The 17,467-nt window shown below is 33.0% G+C and overlaps 3 protein-coding genes across 3 annotated transcripts; 1 reads left to right on the top strand and 2 right to left on the bottom strand.

The window, feature by feature from the left end:
- Positions 1–101: 101 nt before the first annotated feature.
- On the bottom strand, positions 102–2,819 carry LOC9319548 (transcription factor FAMA). Its single transcript, XM_002883435.2, has 6 exons — positions 2,558–2,819; positions 2,362–2,441; positions 1,570–2,229; positions 1,019–1,453; positions 753–838; positions 102–324 (listed from the first exon to the last, which is right to left on the bottom strand). Exons 2-6 carry the CDS (start codon positions 2,377–2,379, stop codon positions 285–287), a joined length of 1,239 nt encoding a protein of 412 aa, XP_002883481.2. The 5' UTR covers positions 2,380–2,441; positions 2,558–2,819; the 3' UTR covers positions 102–284.
- An 8,693-nt stretch (positions 2,820–11,512) lies between these two features.
- On the bottom strand, positions 11,513–13,362 carry LOC9321680. Its single transcript, XM_021031974.1, has 4 exons — positions 12,858–13,362; positions 12,664–12,778; positions 12,474–12,588; positions 11,513–12,344 (listed from the first exon to the last, which is right to left on the bottom strand). The coding sequence occupies exons 1-4, from the start codon at positions 12,956–12,958 to the stop codon at positions 11,632–11,634; spliced, it is 1,044 nt and encodes a 347-aa protein (XP_020887633.1). The 5' UTR covers positions 12,959–13,362; the 3' UTR covers positions 11,513–11,631.
- A 105-nt stretch (positions 13,363–13,467) lies between these two features.
- On the top strand, positions 13,468–16,844 carry LOC9319547. Its single transcript, XM_002885567.2, has 11 exons — positions 13,468–13,698; positions 13,785–13,859; positions 14,169–14,264; positions 14,365–14,440; positions 14,526–14,624; positions 14,743–14,813; positions 14,910–15,017; positions 15,101–15,238; positions 15,800–15,902; positions 16,051–16,259; positions 16,433–16,844. The coding sequence occupies exons 1-11, from the start codon at positions 13,645–13,647 to the stop codon at positions 16,499–16,501; spliced, it is 1,098 nt and encodes a 365-aa protein (XP_002885613.1). The 5' UTR covers positions 13,468–13,644; the 3' UTR covers positions 16,502–16,844.
- The last annotated feature ends 623 nt before the right edge of the window (positions 16,845–17,467 follow it).

Genomic DNA, 17,467 nt, shown 5'->3' with positions numbered 1-17,467 from the left:
ATACTATGATAAAGAAAACGATAGCTCCTATCCCTCCCCTCCACCATTTCCCCACTTTTCATGCATTGTCTTTTTTTTTGTCAACAAAGATATATTTCAAGTAAATAAGTGGTTTAACATTCTAAACCGCTTTTTCAAAACCAACAAAGCAAAATTCACAACAACGAGTTCTAACGATACAAGCTACACAATCATCACTAAAGTTTAAATTGCATTAAAAAAAAAACCAATATGTAGAGATTATGGTAATCTTCAACAGTTCGACACATTCCGTGGGATGATTTTCAAGTAAACACAACATTGCCCAGGTTAGAGCTTCCTGATCTGAAATAAAATTGTTTCCAACCTTTAGCACTTAGCTTCAAAATAATGTGATAAAAATGTCACAATACATATACACCAAATCTAACACAGAAATAAAATAATCATGAAGATTAGATACACCATATCTTACAAAAAAGCAAATAATCATAACAAATAGCAATATATTCATATTTTTATCTCTTGGGATTTTACCAGACTCATTACTCACGCAGTCACACACATATATAGTAATGATGTCTTGATGATTAGATAGACCATATCGAACACAAAAATAAATAATCATGATATCGAAAAGGTAAAAAACAAACAAAAACATCTGAAATGGATAACATTGAACCAACATAAACTTTTGTTTTTAAGGGACCAACATAAACTTATTAAAAGTGTCTTTAATCGAAATAATATTTAAATAGGAGATATATACTTACATGTTGGTATTTGCGTGAATGAAACTAAATATCTGTTGGATGGAGCTTGCTATGTCTTCTGCCGTAAACCTCGTTTCACTTGTTATCTGCACATTTTACATCTACTCATGTTAGCCTATGGTAGTTATTAAAAATATATATACTTTAATTATAACAATAGTAATCCATAATCTATGATTATATTGAACAAAAACTAAATAAATTTATAAATGTGTTTTATGACTAGTCAGTCTAGTCTAATTAGGAAATCATATGATATATCTTGCCTTGACATTAAATGAGTAGAGGACGGTTTGTTCCATGGTAGTGATGTTAGTGTGAAGAATAGAGAGATGAAGATCCTCCAAAGCAGCTATAGTCTTAATCAATTGTCCTGGCCTTCTTCTTGAAAGTATCTTGATCATGGCATCAAACCCTAGCAGCTTCACCTCCACGTCAGCCAAGCACGACTTGTTCTCCGCGGTCTCCTCCCGAAGCCCTCCTCCGCCCTCTAGTTCGGTTACATTACCAGTAATAATGAGCGGTTGTGTTTGGTTAGCTACCGCAGTTATGGGAGAAGAAGAAGAAGTCGTTGTCGTGGTCATGTCCCTACCGGTTTCTCCTAGGATTCTTCGACGCTTCTGTGATTCTAGACATTGTAGGAGTTGCTCGAGCTCTCTCACAAACTCTATTGCTCCTCCTATGATTGACGCTTGGTCTCCCTATATTATACATTGAAATTTATCTTGAATTTTATATAGTTGGAGACGGTGGTATCAAACACACTACTCACAAAAATGTTTTCTATACGATATAATTTAATTTATGAATATCATACCCTTTGAACGTAGGAGCCAGGCATGAGAGATCTTAGAACACGAAGATGCTCGTTCATTTGCTTCCTACGGTTCCTTTCGACCGCGATATGAGTCATCCGTTGGCTTTCCACTTCTTCGCTGGTCTTGCTCGTTCTAGCTCTCTTCCTCTTGCTCTTCACCTCCTTTGTCGTAACATTCTTGTTCTCCCTATCTTCTTCTTCTCCTCCAATAAAACGGAGTTGCACGGAGTTGTTGTCGTCGTCTTGATCCTCTTTTTCTTCAAGAAACACGTTGCCTATGTTTCCTCCACACTCACCTCCTTCTTGAGACGTCTGATGAGAAGGCATGAGATGTTGGGTTTGGTTATGGTCCTCTATCTTGTCGTTCAAGACAGGGAACTTCAAGAAATAAACCGGGTCAATCCCGGTTTCTTGATCGTCTTGGTTTCTGGTCTGGTTCAACGCCAGTTTCGGACCGAAGTCCGCAAACTGCATCACATCAGAGAAGTTCATTTTATCAAAAGGTGTTGCTCCAAATCCGGAAGGAGACAGTTGATGATGCTGCTGTTGTGGCATCGATTGCTTTTGTTGATGTTGAAGGTTTCTATTGAACATATAGTCTATCATACCGGAGCTGTTATCATCGTTTCCGCCTGAGGATTCACCTAAGAAGTTTGGTGCCTGATAGAAACCGGAATTGGAGAATCAAGTTTCTATCAAAAGTAGGAGGAATTGAATCTTATACATACATATATCTGTAAATTTGTATACGATGAGATATTAAGGTTCTTGAAATATTGATAAGGTACGTACCGAGTAATCTTTATCCATTGCTATTCGTGCTAATTGATTATAAACGTCTTAAGTCTAATATGAAGGTCAAGCTTCTTGACCTGATGACAACAATCCATGAGCTTCATAGTCAGTTGAAAACATGTACATGAAACAAAATCATACGTATAACAAGTTAAAACCAAATATTAGAGTTAACTAAATAAAAAGGACTGACCTTGTATGATTTGCTAGGGTTTACGAGAGATGTATATAAAAGACGCAAAACATGCAAGAGAGTAGAAGAAGACGGATTAGAGAAGACAAAACTTAAAAAAGTGAGTGGAGCTTTTTGTATTGAGAAGTCATAAATAAACAAGCATCACCAAGCACCCATATATATATATAGAGAGATATACATCATACATGTGTACACAAGGTATAGCAAGGGGGCATTAAATTTCTTAATAATTTTGTTTCTCTAATTAGGGTGTGAATGGTACACATTCGTGACCCAATAAAAACAAAAGACATAGTGAAAAACAAAATGTTTCAAATTAAAAAAAAAATAGACATGTTTCTAAAGATAAATGAAAATCTACGTAAATTAATCTAATAAATTGAGGAGTATAAATTAGTTTGACTGCAATGGCTGTTTTCTATGTATTCTCTTTTAGTTATACTAAAAGTAGAGAATTATCAACCATCACATAAAATGTTTTAGAAAACATAAACCTACAACCAAAAGATATCGATCGTGGGAAAAATGAATTTGCGTTGATATTATTTATCAAAAATAAAATAAATGTTACTACTATTTTCCTTTATAATTGCTTTGTAAGAAAGAAAAAAGGGATGTTATTATTGTCCTCTTCTAATTGTTAGAGATTCATTTGGAGTTGGAAGTGGATTCGGAGACGGTGGTAGGGTTCCTAACGACGGGTAAGTGATACTCATCCTTTGTCCTTCCTAGTATGACTGTGCTATGGCTTTCTTCAAAAAGACTGGTTAGTCCGTATATCACATGTGTATAGGGAGGTTAATCATCTTGCTGATGGGTTAGCGAACTATGCATTTGATCGACCTTTGGGCTTGCAGCTGTTGGACTCATGCCCGGAGAGTGTTTCTTCTTTTTTGTTAGACGATGCCCGTGGGTCTTCCTGACCGCAGAGTGTTCGATTGTAATTTTTTTTTTCTTATGTTTTTAATAAATTAGGGGAGGCATTGCCTCCCCCATTCCTACCCAAAAAAAAATTGTTAGAGATTCATTAATGCTTAGTAAAAAAAAGCTTCCAATTGTAGCAGGATAAAGAGCCGTGCAGTCGGACGTTCTCAATGTCTCCCCCAAATGCTTTTGCAGAAAATCATGATTGGCTACTCAAAAGATGCTCATTCAATCAATATATCCCTTTGTATTATGCACATAATGTTTCAATATTAATTGTCATTCTAAATATTTGATATATATACATAGTTATCTAATTCTTCTATATCTTCGAAAGAGAAACACATAACAATAAACCTTCACCAAATTTTACCGTCCATATTGTTTTTTTTTTCCTTCCGATTTCAAGGTTGAATTCGAATTGCGGATCTAGAGCAACTCCTTAGCTTATTTTGAAAAAATCAAGTTCAATACTGAGTCAAATGGAAGATTATTGAATATTCCAAATCATATCTTGTTTTTGTAATAAATACGATCTATATTTCTTTTTGCGTAAACGTAATAGCGAGGAGCCACAAAATACGAAAAAAGAAGTAACGTGAAAACACACGTGTATCAGCTGATCACCTCTCTATCTATCTATCTTTTTTTTTTGTCAAACCATAAATGATAAGATTTGAGTTTTAGAGTTCACAAGCCAAGGCCGCTCTTTTTCCACCGCTTTTCGTGAACTTAATCAAATCTCTATACGCTTCTCATCTTTTAATTTATTTCTATAGTATTTCAAATTCAATCACTTATGTTAGTTATGTGTTATCAATAAAATAGGAATTTTGATATAATATTCTGGTCAAATATATGAAATTAGTTTCACGAACATGACCTATATACTATGTGTGTGTATGTCGAGACATATACATGTAAAGAAAAAGACATGGTTGTGGTGGATGGTTACGTTTTAACTTTTAACGTAAAGTGAAGTAAAAATTCACGATGAATCCAGTGAACTTTTTCGGGAATAAGAGTCGCGGATCCATAGGAGTATTTTAACTAGGTGCAAAATACAAAAAAACATTGTACATTTACAATGTTGAAAAGAAAAAAGAAACATGAAAGAGAGTGCATCGAATCCCCAACCAAAAAAATTACTTGCTGCAACCATTCCCAGTTGAGCCAACAAAATAACAATTACAATACATAACACAATACATAACACCCACAGGCCACAAGCATCTAAATAGAAATAGATAGATTTTAAGTTCAAACTTCAATGATAGCGAAGATCACTGGTTGATGTGCTCTAATTTTTTTTGTTCCAAAAGGCTAATTTACATTCTTATACAATAATGTTTTTTTTTTTTTTGTCAATATACAAGTACAGTTCAAACCAGTTTTAAAACATTTTTTTTATCTATTTCATATACACTTTTGTTTTGGATTGTTTTTGCCACTCATATTAATAATTTTTTTTTGTTGACTAGTAAAATTAACACCACTAAGTGATGATTATACAAAAAAAAATCTTAAACTTTTTATCACCACCAATATTTTTACCGAATCTCCAATTGATTCCACCTTTGAAACGTGTTTTTCGCCACTTTTTTTCCGTGCTCCTTAAGATATAGAAATCTTTTCTATTAAGGAATCAGAGAAAAAACTATTGTTAGATTAATCAAAATAAAATGAGAAATTGTTAAAAATGCCTCTTTTTCAATACCCCTTTTCAAAAATGCCCCCCTTGAGAGTCCATTTTTAAGTTTGCCCTCTTTTAATTTTTAATGACTATTTTACCTTTATTTGAAACAACATTAGGTCCACAAAATACAAAATATTTTTTGGCGGGAAAAGTGATCCCGCAATTTTTCCGCCAAAACACTTGTAAAAACTTGTAAAACCTTTAAAATACCTTGTAAAATTTTTTTCCGCCAAAAATTTTTTTTTGCGGAAAAAGTGATTCCGCAATTTTTTTGGCGGGAAAAATTTACAAGGTATTTTAAAGGTTTTACAGAGTATTTACAAGTGTTTTGTAAGGTTTTACAATGTATTTTAAAAGGTTTTACAAGGTACTTATAAGGTATTTATAACTTGTAAACCTTATAAAAAACATGTAAAACCTTATAACTTGTAAAACCTTATAAAATAGCTTGTAAAATCTTATAATATCTTATAAATACCTTATAAATACGTTGTAAAACCTTTTAAAATACATTGTAAAACTTTATAAATATCCTGTAAAAAACCTTTAAAATACCTTGTAAATTTTTCCCGCCAAAAATTTAACGCCAAAAAAATTGCGGAATCACTTTTCCCGCAAAAAAAATTTTTTGGCGGGAAAAATTTCTACAGGAAAATTTTACAAGGTATTTTAAAGGTTTTACAAGTTTTTACAAAATCAAATTTGTAATTTTGATGTGTGCACATTCTCATGTTTTCCTTATATATTTGTGATATCTTTTATTAAAAGAAAGACAATTTAGTCATTTTGTACATAAAAAAGGGTATTTTTAAAAATAGACAGCCAAATGAGGCATTTTTGAAAAGAGGTATTGAAAAAGGGGCATTTTTGTGAGTCTCCCAAATAAAATTAAGTCAACAATTTGTAAGTTATAAGTAATAAGCGAAAAATTTAAGAGAAATGAGGTCAAATGGCCCAAAAGAATAATAATTCAATTAGCCAATGACCATATAAATTACTTGGTCATGCTCTCATATATTTTACCAAATTAAAGACAAAAGTAACCCTCTATTACATCTTCTTTTTCTGTCTTTACAACAATTTTTTATTGTTTTGCATCTCATCATCTTAATCTAAATTGATTCAATCCCGCTTCTTACTTTCTTTTTTAGAAAGTCTACATTTTTCATGTATATCATGGTTTTAAATTTTAAATATAACAAACATAAATTACTTGAGATATTATTAGTATAAGTGATTCTAAATAAGAACTCATAATTTTTATTTAGAACACATACAATAAACTCTCAACCCGTAATGTAAAACTACTATAGTATATTTAGGAATTACGAAAAGCTTGAGGTAGCTGAGTGTGTAACTTGACATTTTCTTCGCATATAGCCTCATGTTAGCTAGCTGGTTAATATATACATATATATTAAACAAGAAAGAGATAATATACGGCATATGTGTAACCATTATTGGATAAAAGCAGAAACAATAAATCAATGATGCATCATGCATGGTAGAGGAAGAAATGTTTTCCCATATGGTTCGACTTTCTAATTTGGATTTATATTTTCTTGAGATCAAGAATTCAAGATCACTACAAATTGAGATAAGGCGAGCAAATTGTTTTTTGGAAACAAAAACTTCCACTTGTAGTACATTTTTTTAATATATATTTAACTTATTTCATTGATACAAATTTGGGCATCCCTAATAGTCGTTCATGTTTTTTGGTATTCTTCAAACTAATTCAGTTAGCATTTCTTTTAAATCACCTAAATGCTTTAAGACTGAGCGTTTAGGTATCCGTTGGCATTCAGATCAGGTTTGGGTTTTTGGTATCAGGCTCATAAGCTTCAAAAGTATATGAATTACCTAAAAAATCCGATAAAAAACAATTTAACTATCCAAAAGTATCCGAAAGTACTCAAAATATGTTAATTATCCGAACACTTCAAATTCTTTTTGATATTAGTTTGAGTTTCGGTTTAGTATTATCCGATACCCAAAATATTTAGTCTTAAGACCCATTCAAGTATTTTTCTAGAACGGATTCGAATTCGGATCGTTCTTTTGATCGGATTTGGGTTCCTATGTCAAGTTCATTTTTTTTTGTCCAGCCCTAGTTTCACTACTAATAAAAAATATGCTTTCATATATCTATATCAGAAATTTTAATTGAGATTGTTAATTTAAAATTAAGTGCGAACATAACTTTAATTCAAACTTTTTAAAATGACTTTTTCATATACATATGAATTGCATATCAAACATAAAGTTAGTACTCTGGTTTATTTATTTGTCTTTTAGTTTATTGTTTAAATATTAAAAACTAACTAAGTTTTTTGTTTTTATTTATTTTATTAATATACTATATAAAATGTTTCCATTGGTTCATACATCAAAAAATAATAAGCATAAAACTGAAAATTTATAGAAAATGTACATCAAACATTTATAGGGCTATTTATTTTGAAATAAAATTTAATTTTAAATACCTGTTAATATAATAAATATATTGCATTAATGTGCGTAATATACAGTGTAACCGACTTTCTCAGTGTAGAAATGTTAAAAAACAAAAAGGCTGTGAATCGCTTGCCCTTTTGGCTTTTATTACCTTTTATTATTGTTTTTTTCAGCGACTTTTTCTGTCGCCTTTCCTCCTTTTTCCCTTTGTTACTTTTACTTTATTTTTCTTTCTTTCATTCTTTATGTACAAAATACATTATAACAATTAATTGATACATATTTTGATCAACAATGATAATATAATTTGACAGATATTAAAAAGATTGTTTTTAAAAATAATTTATAGAAGAAAATTTGTAAAACAAGCAATTAAAATTGGATTAATCCATCACGAAAAACTGCTTACTTTTTTTAGTGATGACTCAAGAGTATATATTATGAAATACAGTAATAAATTTAATTATCAAACTGAAGAATTATGCTTTCGTATAGTTTTTAGAGAAAATTTTATTCTTTTTCTAATGTATGAAGTATGAACCAATATTTAATATTTGATAATTATATGATACATTTTATTTTCATTACTTTTGACTAAATTAGTATAAAATTTTTGTCAGAATTTTTTTAAATTAATAATAATGTACACCAAAAAATACTTTGAAATATTGAATAACCTTATTATTAAAATTTGGATTATTTGAAGATGTATTGAGAAATTAGTATTCATTGAGCTTAAAAACCAAGGAAAAATAATTAATTTAACAAACATAAGTGTTAAAAGCACACACACACACATATATATCTTGTCTAACGAATTTCATTTTTCAGAATATTTCTTAGGTATGCTTATTATTTCATTACTTAAATGTTATAAGGTTACAAGAAAGATTCTATTTGAATATTTATAGATTTTTATAATTAGTTAAGAAAAATTAGTATAACATAAATTATTTAAAATCCAATTTGAAACTGATGTTTTTTAGTAAATATTTCATAATTATGGGTCAAACCACTAGAGAGTAAATCTTCCGTAGAAAATAACAACCATATGCAAGTCAAGATAATATGATGAAGTGTTTTCCGAGGATATTCTCATGCTCATTAAATCAGCAAACTAGACTACAAGACTTCTTTAGAACCAGAAAAAAATAAGAAAACAAACGAGGAAAAGTGAGTTGCAATGTTTTCAGCTGGGTTGGTGGGCTATTTTCGGTGGAAAGCAAGAAACTATGGTGTTTATAGAGCGGAAATACATAATTGGAAAAGTGACGGAAAGCAAAAACTATGGTATTCTTGGACAATTCATAATAGAGAAAATAATATATAGGAAAAACATAAATTGAATCCCTTTCTCCTTGAGAGATTTTTCGTATTTATATACGTTACTTACCTCGGTGATGACTGGTTTGTACAACGAACTCGAATGCTCTTTACTCTTTTTTTTTGTGTTACATTACAAATTGCTTCGAAATCTCTATACGTACATAACTCTTTCTATTTTATACTTTTTTTTTTTCTCCAATGGACTTGGAGAGCAACTCGTTTGATCTCATTTGATACATGAATTACTTCATAAATAAAGGTCGCACGTAAATAGGTTTTGAGAAATTTTCTAGATATGACTCGATCTTCTAGGTATTGAAACTCGATCTTCTTAAGAGTACTGTAAAACTCTTAAGTGTAAGGATGACTTACAACCCCATGATTCTGATCAAGGACCGGACAACGGGACAGGCAATTATCTTGTCAATGTGTTGCTTGTTTGACATTCTGTCATTTGAGCGTCATACTAAGTAGTATGGTCGTACTATCCAATGATAACAAGTAACGAAATGGCCGTCTCACATGTTCAATATATTTTGGCCAAAAAAAAACTCAATCCCAAATATCCTTAAAACCGATCCACGAAAATATATAAGACTTAAATTAAGCAATAACCCCAAGAGAATCACCAAAACTAATTACATGCGTCGCTAAGAAATTCATCTACACTAAAAATGATATTTAACCCAAACATATATAACTTTAACTTTAAAAGGTGTTAATCCCTCAATTTCCTTGCTAAGTTTTGATTTTTTTTTAAATTTGATTCTTGCTAATTTTTTTTATTGTTAAAGGGTGTGACACTTAACAATTATGGCTAACTTAGATAAAAATCAAACAAGTGTTTTCATTGTTGTATTGGTAAGAAATCGAAAAACAATTGCTACGGTTTTATAATTCATTGGCGGTGGAGAAGTCCAAAACTTCATGGTTAAAAGAAACATAATTCTTACAAGTTATAACAAAAACAAAAGAAACATATAATTCTTAATTTAAGATATGCCAAAGAAATAAGGGAGAAAGAAAGTTGAATTTGATTGTGATAGGTGTCACGGTAATCTTACGTGAGATGGCCAGATGGGTACGTAGGATCTCAAAAAAATCATGCACTTTTATACGTTATTTTGGAGTTTACAAATATTTAAGCTCCTTTAATTTATTGCATGTTCATGACTCGTGAATCACGAGTGTGCAATACTATTTGTAAAGGGATATGTTTTTGTTTTAAAAGAATTTTTTTATTAGAACTAGTTTAAATGTTTAACATCAATCAAGAATATTTACAAATTGTTTCATGATGGAAGCTACAATGAACCCTCAAAATGCTGATTCATTTGGTGAGATAGTTCAATATCATCTTTCTACGACGCACACTTTAAAAAAAGAAAAGACATTTTCGTTTGTTTCGATTATAAACAATGTTTTCATGAAATATTCGTCTGCTCTATAAAAGACATATTGATGTAAAGGTGCAACAACTGGAGCCAAATAATGGGTTAATGTCTCATAATTCGAGTTTCTTTTCAGGTTTAATTTAATCTGTTATTAATTCTCTTTGCTGAGATTTTATTTAAAAATCCTCCATTTTCATTTAAATTAATTATAGTCTTATAAACAATATATAGACTCCCTTTCAGAGAAAAAACCAATGAGAAATTATTATTGAACTTACATGGAAAAAAAGGATACACGAGTTGGTGTGTTTTTAATGAACCACAACACTCGGATAAATATACAAAAAGAGAAAAAACTAGTACTAGAGAATAGATAAAGAAGCCTAAAGTAAAAGCATTTCTAAACAAGATGATTCATGCTCATTAAGAGCTTATTCAAAGAGAAATATAAACTGAGGAAATTGAAATAGCTCATTGAGGAGCTTTATTGAAAGGCAAAGTAAAGAAAGGCAAAGTCTTTAGTTTTTCACCAAGATCAAAATGATTCAAGATTGTACTTTTATAAAGATGAAAGAGGAGAGTTGTTTTGATTCTCAGAGTTGCTTACATTGATTCTCATAGTAGCAAATATATATATATATATATATATATATATGAATCTAAACTTACTAGAAAACCTTAATTAGATAGGATGATGAGCTTCTCATGAGACATAGTTGTTGAGCCTCTTGAGGCCTCTAATATAAAGATTCTAAAGATAGTGAGTTCTACGGTGAAAGAAAGACACTTAAATTGGCGGAAAACTAACCGATAACATATTGTTAACTATCTTAAGATACACTACACTGCCTTACCAAAATAACAAGGTTCTGTAGGATTTTGACAATCCTAACTTACCTCTGAAATGCCGAAACACTCATTCTTTGCAAGCGTTAGAAAACAATTACATTTTTTTTAACCTATGGCGGCTAACTCATATATAACCTCTATTTTCTCTCCAATTTACTCTGTTGTAATTCTTTATTTTTTCACTTTTACCCCTTGTCAATATTCTTTCTATTAATTTCACATTTAATCAAAAAAGAAAAAAAAAATCAAATATAAAAATGGATGAACTAATTATTGGATTCCAGATTAGCTCATCATACTTGAGAGTTGAGATCAATTCACGGATTTTTATTTTAAAATTTGAAGCTAAAGCTAAGACTAGTAGAGTCAATAAAATATTAAACCAATAAACCTGAAGCTTTTACAAGATTTGAGTAACGCAAGTCCTAATGGAAGTCTCCACACAAAGTTTTGTGCTTTTTAACTCTCGAATCTGAATTCTGACCTTCACTATTTGAAAACCAGTCAAACCTATCATTCTTCTTTACCTCTGAGAATAAACATAACTCTTCTTGGTTTCTTCCCGGGTAAGCCCGACTAGACCCGATATCTATTCTTGTAGACGGTTCTGAAGATATACCGAGCCTCAATGATAAATCACAGACCCTCTCTGTTGCTTCTTCTGGGGGCTTTATACCAATAGGCATGCCAATGATTATGGGCGCTTCAGGGACTCTAAAAGGCATGTCGGCTTGCTGAGTCTGATTATTACCTCCGTAGTACAAAGGATAGACCGAACCCAAGTTGACTGGAGCTGGAGATAGAGCTGTAGTAGGCGCAGGAGCAGTGCTAGTTCCTTGTCTTATTGCCAACGGCTTTTGATGCATCTGCATGGATTCATGCAGAAACGGGTAACCACGAGGAGTAGCTACACACTTGTTGCTGTTATCAAGCACATCCACAGGGATTGCAGCTTGAGCTGTCTGGCTTGGTTTGATGGATGATTGTTGAGCTTGCTGATGATACTCATGATGGTACAGTGGCTCATTAGTCGACGCAGAAACCGGTTCCTGGAGTTTTGGACCGAGGTAAGTCCTTACGCTACTATGTCGTTGGCTTCTTGAAGCTCTTACAGCAATACATCCCAAATTAAGAGCAGCTAACCATTTGAAAAAAATCACATTAACAAACACTAAACAGTACAAAGCACTAACTTCTAAGCAGTTTACATAAGGATCACTAGAGCCATTGAAACAGTTAAAGAGAGAGAAACAAAAAGACAATTTACCTTCAACACAAGGAGGTAACAGAGGACCAGTTTCTGTACTCTCATCTCTCTTAATAACTGTATCAATGGCATCATTCACTCTATTCCACATAGTATCAGCATCTGTATACTCTTCCTAATGGAGATCGAAAACAAAAGTCAGGAGCTGAAACTGAAACCACCCATAAAGAGAAGAAAACTGGTTTAAAACCTCGGAATTGGCTTTAGAGTACATGATTTCTTCAGCTTTTAACACAACCACAGGCAATTTCTCCTGCCATTCTTTGTTCTTCCTCGTCGCCGCGCGATGTGCTTCCATGGCGAGTCTGAAATCAAGCAGAAAAAAAAACCCCAAATTAAGAAACAAAGAAACCCTAGAGTACGGTTATGAGTGAAAAAAAAAACCTGAAAATCTGGCGAATAATTGAACCACGAATAGGTTGATGACGATCGCTATGCCAAGCTCGTTTCACACACTCGTAAGGTCTTGGTCCAGGCCTCGGCATTTTTCTCTTCACACACTTCTTCCTCAGAAGCTAAACCAGTGACACACTCAGCTACAAAATCGAAGCAACGAATCACTCACTCATCAAACTAATCGGTTCAATTTCTCCGGCGTAGTTTCCGATGGTGAACGAGTCGAGCGCAATGGTGTGGAGAGGAAAAGTAACTTTAAAAAATCGTTTTTAACCGATCCAAGGAAACAGATCTGAAGCTTTGAAGCTATGAATCGTTTGGAGATTTCGTCTGCTTGAGCTCATACCGGTCACATCTCCATCTTCTCCGGCGAAGAATCTCCGATTGTTGTCTCCATCGTTGCCGTTTCTGGAAATGGAAAATGGTGTTTGTGTGATGATGGATTCGGGACCGCTTCTCTAAAAACGAACCAGTTTTGTGATTTTACTATTATACCCCTATTTGTACTAACTGTCGTTTGTTTGTTTCCTTTATAAGAAGAGGCAGGTGCTGGGTTCGATACTCGCTGCATGAATTAATCAGCCTTTTTACTTAACCGGAATTGAAATAACCGGGTTTTGGATTTTATGTTAGAAAACGACATCGTTTTTGAAGTTGTGTCTACCACTTTGGTTGATTCTGAAATCTGGATTCGTCTCCTCCATTAGAACATATCTCGCCTGATAACACCGATCTCTCTCTATTTCTCTCTCTCCGTCGACTTTCGTTGTTAAAGATGAAAACTTTCTACGTACTCGTCGTCTCTCTTCTTCTCACCCTCAATTATAGGGTTCGTTTTTGTTCCTTCGAGTCTTACTCTCGTTTACGGAATTGCTTGTATGTAATGAGATGGATCTGACTTTTGTTTGTGAATAGGGAGAAGCAAGTGGTTCTGTTTTCTTCATTGATGGATCCAATAACCAATTTCTTCGTCCACGATCATCCAGCGAGGTAATGATTTTCGTCCCAAATTAGTGGATGACCGATTAGAAAAAAGCTCAATTTGTTGATTTTTTATAATTCAATCTGAGATCGTTTCTGGAAATGATACGATTTCATTGAAGTGAGACAATAAGATCCATTGTTTGGTCTAAGTGGCACCAATTTGAAGTTTTGTTGTCTGGTTTTGATTTTTTTGTTCTTGATGAGAGATCAATGGACAGATTCCAAATTCTTGTTTGACTAGTTCTCAAGTTTGTGACTTTATATTTCTTTTGATGAATTTTAGTTAAGTCTCTTTCTTTGAATTGAAATGTACAGGCACTTCCCATGTCGCCTTCTGAAATATCGTCAGCAGTGTCTGCCTTGTTGGGTTTTGCACCTTCAGCATCTTTGACAGCTGATGGCTCATCCAAGGTTTTTTGAGTGTTCTAGTAAAGTTTGCTCCTTTTTTTTTTTTTTCTTGTGGGTTAAAGTTCTGTACTTAATCATCTATTTGTTTTGCATTTTGTTATAGCTGAACAAGATTCTAAAACCTAATCCATTTGAGAGGCCTCGTGCTGCGTTTGTGCTAGAGATTGCTGGAGCTGATGGTATGTGACTGGAAAGCTTTAGTTTTCTGACATGAACCAAAATATTTTAATTGTAAAATATTCAAGTGTTTGTTTTTACTTGCAGATACGCTTGTGGAAACCTCCCCTAGTCATTCTTTCTTGAGCAATGCCATAAGGAGCAGTATTAAGTCTGATTCGTACAAAGCTGATACTGAACTTCCAGGTGCCCTGACAGCTTGAATACCAGAACCATCTGAGCATGACTAGTTTCTAAATTTTTTTCAATATGGGTTTAAGTCTTACTTTGGATATATTCTGCTAATCTTTTTATAATTCTGCAGACAGTGAAGTGGTTGTTGTGTCTGTCAATGAACCCTCATCTGATGTGACTGACAAGGACATTAATGAATTTGTAAGTTAACAGCACCTGTCATTCTATGTGCAAACACTAATTTTTTCCTTGTTATTTTAAGTATAAACCTGTTAATGGTGTGGTTATTATCCATAGGCATCTTGGTTGGGTGGATCATATGTTGCTGGCTCTGCTGAACAATTGTCTGGATTGTTGAGTGTCCCTCTGGCTGGGGGTGCTAATGTGGAGTTCAATTTAGAAAAGGTAATATTCTTAATTCCTGCATTGCCTGTAGATATTGTGATTTCCATATGAAGTAGGCATATGACTTTTGTTTCCCTGGGCAGGAAGCAGAGAGGAAATTTGTATTGAACCTTTTGGGTCTATATCAGAATATCAGACGGGCAGTCAGCGTTCATGATGATTTATCTCATGGTATTGAGAGAACTGCTGAATTAACGGTTGGACGCTTTGGTGGTATCGATGTAAGGGCATTCATTTTTTGTTGTTCTGTTTTTTTTCCCTTTCCTTGCTTTCTTAGTTTTGATATATAAATTGGAGGGTGGAGTTTAACGCATATACGTAAATGTGTGTCCTATAGTCTCTTGAAAACTTATGACATTTCTGTTGACCCGTAATAATGGTTGTTGGTTGTGCACTCTTTTCGGGTTACTCCTGCTTAGCTATTGTAGGAATAATAGAGGATTCGAAAGTGAATCATGATAAGATTTTAGGGAACTGGAAAAGTTTTGAGCTGGTTTTAGTCATTTAAGCTATCTTTATCCTTTTTTTATCCAAAGGGTTGCAAGACTAATAAGGACCATGAGTTTATCTCTTGAGCTACCGTCTCAATGATTTGTCTCATATTTACTTGATCAAAACATCGATAAATGTGACAGCTTGTAGGCTTTGCTGCTGCTTAAGTTTATATTATCATTGAAAATGTCTATATTGTTCAACCATCTTGTTATTGTACTTATCATTTATATTTATTTGCAAAGGTTGTCAATGTGTCTAATACAATTTATTCTCTCTGGAAATAACAGGCTTTAGCACAGGAGTATGGACAAGGTATGGCTAAGCAAGGCATGGATGTATTGCTTTCCACACTATCAAAGCTATTCAATCTGTTGGTGACATCTCATAAAGGTGAATTGTCTCTGTGATTTAATAAACTCGTTTTCAAACATCTGTGTTAGAAAGTAGTATAAGATGGTAGATTCATTCTCTTCATTCTCTTGAACATTTGTCTTTTGCTTAACTGTATTTAAGCTGAGAGATGTATTGGCTCTTGTAGGCCAAATTGTTGGGGTTATCGTCCTTGATGAGAGAGTAAACCAAGAATCAACAAATCTTTTGAACTTTGGTTCTTCTCGTTCATCTGCACGCTCAATGGCGGAAGTAGAGGGAATCCCAAGTGCAGCAATTATCGCTGAGGTTATACTTGTTAGGCTGACTCTTGCATGGTTGACTGGAATAATTCTTCTTATTGCAACTATCCTTGGGGTAAGATCTCAATACTACTACCAAGCAGATTCTTTGGCCAATGTAGAGTTGAATCTTTCCACCTAAAGTGGCCTATCGAAGAACTCAATCGTAGTTTGTATATATTATTTTGTAGCTGAACACTGAATGTATTAAGTCACTGGAAGTTGACATACTTGTCATGTTGGTTGCAGGTGTACTTCCTTATGAACATGCCTTTGACGAAGGATACTCTTCTATATTCAAACGTGAAGCTCGACTAAGAGATGAAACGGAACATAAAAACGGCAACCGGGCACCGATTCTGTCTCCAGGTCGTTCGTTTACATCTTTTTGTGTGTATCAAGCCGTGTTTCTCAACTGGCCGCCTTTGAAACCAGTGTCATTTGAATGTTTTAAGAGAAGGATGAAACTTTGGTGACCAGAGCAGTTGATGTGTTATGTGTATATTGCCATATTGGTTGCATTCCCTATTTATAATTATTTTCTTTCTATACATATATTTTGAGTCTCAGTCCTAATAAAAGACCACTTTGGACACTTGATGTATCTTCTGTTCTCTGTAAGAGCTTTTGATCATGGAATCTGATTATTGCAACTTCTCAAGGAGCTTTGTTTTGCATAAAACAATATCATTAAACTGCACATTTACAAGTGTCACCATCGACCTGTATTAAGGGGGCTTATTGGGATGTTGATTTGTGTAAAGTTTGTGGATTTCAAAAGTTGAGAGATTTTTAAAATCGTTAAAGATTTTTGTGGATTCTAATATTGTTTACACAAATTTGTGAAATCATTACAATAATTTTATGGGTTATCGTAGATTCTTGATGATATTTTTCATCAAAAATTTATTAGAAAAATATTTGATATCTTTGCTTTCCAAATATTCTATCTTTTAATAAGGAATGATTATTTGTTTATAATGGTGGTTTGACGTAGAGAAAAACTCATCTTCTCCCATCATTATTTGTGGCGACCAAAGGTACAAAAACTATTTTTTTTTGTTCTTTCATCATAGTTTTGATACATTTTTTTGTATTATATTATGGAAAAGTTGTTAATTCAAAGAACTGTTAATGAAATAGCTGAGAATTTGGTTACATCGGTTTTGATTTTTGTTCTTTTAACGAACATGGTTTTTTGTTTTGATACGGTTTTTGTTTACTATATATTATGGATGGAATGTCTGGATTTTTTGTGTTTGTTTTCTATTTTGGAGTCGATGA

This window comes from Arabidopsis lyrata, assembly GCF_000004255.2.
Source record: "Arabidopsis lyrata subsp. lyrata unplaced genomic scaffold ARALYscaffold_3, whole genome shotgun sequence".
Classification (NCBI taxonomy): domain Eukaryota; kingdom Viridiplantae; phylum Streptophyta; class Magnoliopsida; order Brassicales; family Brassicaceae; genus Arabidopsis; species Arabidopsis lyrata.
This window is presented reverse-complemented; position numbering and strand designations above follow the sequence as displayed.